The sequence below is a fragment of the Xiphias gladius genome, chromosome 24, assembly GCF_016859285.1.
Source record: "Xiphias gladius isolate SHS-SW01 ecotype Sanya breed wild chromosome 24, ASM1685928v1, whole genome shotgun sequence".
Lineage (NCBI taxonomy): Eukaryota > Metazoa > Chordata > Actinopteri > Istiophoriformes > Xiphiidae > Xiphias > Xiphias gladius.
The window spans coordinates 885,395-892,244 of NC_053423.1; the positions used below are offsets into that span (position 1 = coordinate 885,395).

The 6,850-nt window shown below is 38.5% G+C and overlaps 1 protein-coding gene across 4 annotated transcripts in view; it reads left to right on the forward strand.

Annotated features, from left to right (window-relative positions):
* si:ch211-152p11.4 (regulator of G-protein signaling 1) overlaps positions 1–5,595 on the forward strand; it is a 30,385-nt gene extending 24,790 nt beyond the window's left edge. For all 4 annotated transcript variants that reach the window (XM_040121184.1, XM_040121185.1, XM_040121182.1 and 1 more), the window contains exons 6-7: positions 2,215–2,381; positions 4,689–5,595. In XM_040121184.1, coding sequence (XP_039977118.1) covers positions 2,215–2,381; positions 4,689–4,859 — 338 coding nt within the window. In that variant the 3' untranslated portion in view covers positions 4,860–5,595. The remainder of the gene's footprint in view (positions 1–2,214; positions 2,382–4,688) is intronic.
* The last annotated feature ends 1,255 nt before the right edge of the window (positions 5,596–6,850 follow it).

Below are 6,850 nucleotides of genomic sequence, written 5' to 3' on the forward strand. Positions count from 1 at the left end.
TAACTACTGCCTAGCAGAATTTATTCAAGCCCAAAACAATCTTACATAATATGCTCTGCATTTTAATAACCAGTAGATGTTACAAATAGACTACATTTAGCTATCATGGACCCATAAAAAATCAACAGGACCTGAAATGAGTATGGTAATTAGGTTGTGTGTGCTTTAACATGGATAACATGTTGAATACACCAAAACAAAAAAAAATTGCCATAAGGAAAAGGTTGGCAAAAGTAGCTGGGCTACTGACTTTCAGTGAGACTAAACCCCATCCGGAAGCAATGTAGCAATCTCCCGTTGTTGTGAGACGCTAATAGATAATGTTAAACCACTGCCTTTAGTAATTGGTTTAATATGGTTTCAAAAGTAAAGTAACTTTATTTAACATCTTAACGTTAGGCTACCTCAATTTCTGTGTGGTGCACCTTAAGGTGTCTCTTCAAGTTTGTGGTTTTCCTCCCAGTGATTTTGTAGCCACAGGTCTTCTCTCCTGACAATACTACACACTCGTTTTTCTCTCGGCGGCATTATATTTGATGTGGGCCCAAATGTCAACCCGTTTTGTTGCTGTCATGTTCCTTTCCCTTCACTGTATGTTATCCGATCATAGCTAGGTCCAGTCTAGCACTGTTGGCAGTGTGTTCATGGGTGTGCTCGTGCGCTTGTGGTGTGCAGAATCACCAGAAAGATGACTTGAGTGTACAGGAAGACAAATGTGTAGAGCAGTCATTCAAAGGACATTTAGATTATGTCACTGTTTTTAAAAACACTCCATGTAATTTTGTCTCCTTTTTTGTCAACGAAAATATTGAAATTTTGACAAAGTTTTTATAAATTAAACTACATTTTAGTCTTGTCTTTTTTTCGTCAACAATATTGCATGATGATATAGTCACAGTTAGTGTTTAATGACGTCTCGTCATTGTCATGTCTATTTCATTGAAAAAAAAGGTTGTTGATAACATATTTAGTCAGTCTTTGTTAATGAAATTAACGAACAATACTTGTTCGTAAGAGATATTCAGTGTTGATTTGGCTGTGCACATGGGATTTGATGACTATAAAAAATAATATAAAATACCACCGGACTTATCCTTTAAAATAAGACTACATAACTGTTGTTAAATTGTACCCAAGTGTACTGAATTGTACACTCGTGTTTTATTGTTCATGAATTAAACTTTTCATTTGTAAGAGGAAGAATGTGTTATTTCTTCTCTCCAAAGTTACATAGCATTGCTATAAAGAAGTCCATTATCAATGAATATGGAATGAACTGAACTTTCTTTTTATCTTTTCTTTCTTTCTTTTTTTTTTTATCAGACGTGAGGGTATTGTTTTCACCTTGTGTGTGTGTGTGCATGTCATCAAGGCAAAATGTGATCCTAGAGATACCTTCTTTAGCAGGAACTACCACAGAGGCAGTTTCTAGTACTTTGGCAGGTGTTCATATGTTTGTCTGTCTTTCTGTCTGTCTGTCTGTGGACAGATTTTGTGAGTGCGATAGTGTCAGATATGTGCAACATACAGTCACGAAACTTCGAGTTCAAAGATGAGCATGGTCCAAGCAATGAGTACTGAGTACTCATGTAACAATGTAGTAATGTTGACTGAGTACTCATGGGTCGAATGGTCAGTGTGTCGATGGGCATCATGGCTGGTGTGATCCCACTGCAAGATGGTCTCTAGTTTTATTTGGTTTTGACATTTTATTTTATTTGAAGCTGAGTTTTACATTTATGCTTAAATAATGCCACGTTTTGGTAACTCTTTGCTTTTACTGTACACAGAGGTGCCTGAGGACTGACCTCAGCAATCCGTGTTATTTGGCCTCCTTATCAGTACCGTGCTAATGTGGAGTACTGTCTTCTGCAGCTGACGTGTGTGAACTGTGACATGTTGTATATGTGGTGTCAGCAGTTTGATGGCTTCCTTTTGTACAAAGAAGGCAGTCATGTTTGATACCTCAGACTAAAACGAGCTGTGGTTCAAAGTCTAAAAGGAAGACAGCTTGAGTAGAGACGATGGGTGTGTCAAGCTTTTACAAGGAACCTGTGAAACTTTGCTGGCAATACTTGTGTGTTTGTCATCTCCTTATTAGGCGTGAGGGATTGTTGTGTCAGTGTTTGGTGAGTGGGTGTCTTCCTCTTGTTACCTGCGTAATGTAATGTTGTATGGTGAGGTAAGCCCCACTTATCTTCCTCCTCCTCTCAGCTGGTGTTTCAGTGTTTGGAGCATTCCTGCGCTCTGAGTTCAGTGAGGAGAATCTGCAGTTCTATCTGGCCTGTGAGCAGTACAGACACTCATCCAACAACTTCAGACTGCAGAGGAGGGCCAAGGACATCTACGCCACCTACATCCAACCAGGTGCCCCCCGAGAGGTACACACCTGCTTTTATATTAAATCTGGCTGCATGCTTTTAAAGCTACACTATGCAACCTTTCTTTTTTACGAAACAGGAAGTGTAATTCAAGTCCTGTCACATATCTAAACCCTTCTTTTTTTTTCAACTGTTTTACTATTCAAATATGCATCTTCCTCCAAACAATGTACCATGTACTTTTTGGATGCTCCATTTGTTTCCAAAAGCTTGGGTGGGCAGCTCAAATTTAATTTCACAGCATAACATCAATAGCTGCATTCATGTGGAGCTTTTTTCCAGAATAGAGCCAGAATAAAAATCTCTTATGCAAACATATTAATTGCAGGATTTTTAAAAAAAACTGTAGCCCTCTATTGCATGAATTATTACTTAAACATGATAAAAATCTTTTAATCTGTTTTTATTACTTAAAGTTGCTTAAATAATGGAGATATTTGAAAGAAAAAACATTTTTTAAAGGGCGGGGTAGTTGGTAAATTGTTGCAATATGGCTATCTGCCATATTGCTAATGCAGCTATTGATGTTATGCTGTAACGTTAAACATGAGCTGCCAACGCAAGCTTCTGGAAACAAATGGAGCATCCAAAAAGTAGAAAAAAAACAAACTGTTTTAACTTTGGCACAAAGTAGTATGTTCATGTAGGACCCCAGTGCTAACAGTAAAAGGCTAATGGAGAAGGATAAAATACTTTTTAGGGCCTTTAAAGAAGTCAATATTTGGTGACCTGCTTGAGAGTGAGTTGTGATAAAACCACTGAATTGTTTAGCTATAATAAGCCTCTGTAAATCACTGGTCATACCAGACCAAATAAGACTGTAGCTGCAAAACCATTGTATGTACTTAATTAAAGGTTAATTCCTGTTTATTTCAACTTGGTCTATTTCCCATAAATGTGGCTATTGTGGTTCTATGTGTCGTGCTAACTTTGCACTTGCTCCTCCACTGTTGAGATTCGGGGAAACAAGCACCTCGTGCAAAATAGCGTATATTGGGGCAACCAGCACAAGTGTCCTACAACTTTTCAAATAAATGCTTCAAATGTTTGTTTCTGAGTTTGATCCAAAGTAGACACAGAATGTAGCCGCCAGGAATAGCCATTATGGCTAACTTATAGGGATCTATATCTGGGGCTGACCTAAGCACCCTGCATAACACTAAAATCTGAGATGTTACATTTTTTAAAATTTTGAATATTTTTTACAGTGGATCCAGGAACGTAATCAGATGCTACTGTTTATTGGTGGGGACACATATTGTAATCCCTCAAACAGCAATTTACATGTTTTAGTGGCTTTTTCTCATCGTATGGAGAACTGAGCATTTGTCCAGTCAGCCTCTGTCCTTAGTCAATTTTCCAGAGGGGAAGTAAAAGTCTCCAGGTGGACAAAGTTGATAAGCACTGCACAATCCTTCCTTGGAGTTACACTGCTGGAATCACTATAATCCATGGCACATATCTATTTTCTTAAAGTCTGAATTCTACAGCAAAAGTTTTCTGTTCAGTCACCTGGTTTCCGAGGTACATTGTCTTTCAGGATGGTCCTGTTGCCTTTCTGCCTATTTGTTTCAGCTCCTTGTCTGTTTACGCTGGTTTGGATAAATACAGTCAACCACCGCAGTGAAATGACTCGTTTTCATAATACTCCACAGCATAATTCGCTATTTATTTAGCTTTTTAAATTTCCTCAGAATACAGTATAATGGCAGGCAAAGTTGGCCTCACAAATGTAAACAAACTGGTGTGTGCAGATGATCATGCAGCATGATTAGTTCCAGCTTTTGAAATGATTCATGTAAAATTCATTTTATTTGGAAAGCTGTAGGATGTTTATGCTGGCTGCCCCAATATATGCTGTTTTGAGTGAGTCCTTGTTTCTCCGAATCTCAACAAGGGAGGTCACAAGTGCAAAGTTAGGACGATACATAGAGCCACAATAGCCACATTTATGGGAAATACACCAAGTTGAAATAAACCCAAATTATCCTTTAACCACTTATTTTTTATTAACTGAATTCTTCATTTGTAAGTGAAAGATTTTGTCATTTCTTCTTTTAAAAGTTACATAGTAAAACTTTAAACCGTTCACAATATATTCAGCAGGGTATATTGAGTACATCAATAAAAAAAAAGTCTGAAAGGTCACAAACAAGCAGAAACAATTAGAAAATGGGAAACATTTAAACAGTTAAGCTGATAGAAATTGCCATGGTCAAAACAAAAAGAAGCAATACTTAGGTCGTAATATACTGCAATTGACCTTTTAAATGAGTGTAGTGCAATCACTGCGTTGTCTTGTTGTAGGTGAACCTGGATAGTAAGACCAGAGATCTCACCATCCAGCTGCTGCAGGCGCCGTCTCACACCTCTCTGTCCCACGCACAGAAATGCATCTACTCGCTCCTGGACACAGACTGTTATCCCCGCTTCCTCCAGTCCAACATCTACCTCTCCTTGGTCCGAGAGGCTGACTAGAAACCACATTGATGACACAACGGGAGTCAGGAGGAGGAACAGTGGCTCGGTTGTTTCCTGTTACGGATTTCCTTAACACTGTAAATTATAAAACTAAACAAGTCTTCAAAAGACAGAGCTTCTGTGTAGGATGTTTGTGTAACAAAATATATCTGGAGCAAATGTTGATGCCCTTCGGACACTGTGTAGAAAAGTATATCAGTTAAATTAGTTGATCAACATTTCGGGAAATAAATTCAGTGATATGTTCAAATTAATGCCAAAATCTCACGTCTGTGTTCAGTACCCTACTGACCTGGAGTCAGGATACGGTTAGCCTAGCTTAGCTTAAAGACTGGAAGTAGAGGGAAACAGTTAGATCTGCCAAAAGTTCAAAAATACACCTACCAATACCTCTAAACATGTATAATTTATGTATTAAATATTCTCTTTTTTTATCTGAGTCTTGTCATCACAGTGAGGTTGTCAGGGTTGGTACCATTGGGTCTGTGCAGAGACCAAAATCTGTGCTAACTGACCATATTTGCGAATCCACACTTTTTATTAATAGGAGCTGTAGTTGGAAGTAAACAAGCCACCATTACTGCAGTGGCATCTCATGTAAATCAGCATAGTAACACAAAAATATGTAGGGGGGGCAGTAATGTTAGTGTTTGTTGATGAGCAAGAAGACAAACAGGATAACATAAGTGTTTTGAGAGTTTTAAAGAAAAAGAAATAAAGTCCTGTTTTTGTATGTCTGATGTGTCTGTTGATTCTTCAGTGGTCATGCAACGACAGAGGTCAGTGTTCAGCAGTGGTTTCAGAGCAGCAGTTAGTATATGCGTGGAGGCAGGACAACCCCTGCTTAAGCAGAGGTTGCTGGGATACTGAGACAGATGGAAAGACATGAGATGCATGTGTTGTTGACCACAGCAAACACTAATGCTGAACAGTAATGGAACTTGCATTTGCTAATAAAGACCATGAGATTCAGCTGAAAGCACAAAAAAGTAGTAAGTTGAACTTGTTACCAAAACCCAGGTATCATATGGCATTATTTAACTCAGTTGCACATGACCAAGGCAGAAGAAGTCATCACTGTTCAATGACATTTGGCCTGAAAGCAGTTAGTTGCTGCCTGATAAGTTGCAGCAGTAATCTGAGTCACTGCCAAAGGAGAGCAAGGTTTGGATCCAGGAGCTGACTGCAAAAAGAGAAAACTCAGCTTGAATAATTCTCAGGACAAGTCCGTTGCTTTTCTAGTTTATTACTGACAGAAATACACTATAAAACATGGCAGTATACACCGCACAGTGCTTCTGCTGTGGCCCTGATGATGTAACACGTGGCTTTTTCATCACCTTTCATAAATGAGAGTAACTTGAGTTAAAAATGCTCCTCATACCTTGTTTTTAAATGTTTTTCGGTCTGGTTTCTGAAGATGGTTTCTCTAACAGGATCCTTATTTTCTCTGTGAAAACTGCTAAAACAATGCAGGAATTCAACTACCAGTGGGAACACGTAGTATCAAAGTATACTGGTTAAACTTGTGTCTACCATGAAAGGTACCATATGTCTTGCTTTTACTTACTTCTGTACTGTTTTAAGCACATTATATCACATCATATAAGCACAATTCACAGCTAATGTGAATTCAGACGTCTTTCCTCCGGGGGTCAGTTTTTTTGGACAAGACAGAATAATGATGTTTAGGACAAAAATGTCTGAAAATCCCAGGCTTGTTCCTCCTCTGAAAGAACTGCATAGTAGACTCTGAGTCAACTGAAAGAAATTACTCCAAAAGGCATTATGGGTACAAGAACATAGATGTTGACATCTGATAAGTAGTTTTTCCTCATGCTTGAGCTTAAGGGTCAGTTTACCCAGCATAAAAAGAAAAAATATTTTCTCACTTAACCAAGTGGTGTACTGCCTTGGAGATGGCCTCAGTTTTAGGTGCTGTGGTTTTGGATATCTGCCCCAGAAACTTGTGCCTCCACTCCAATATA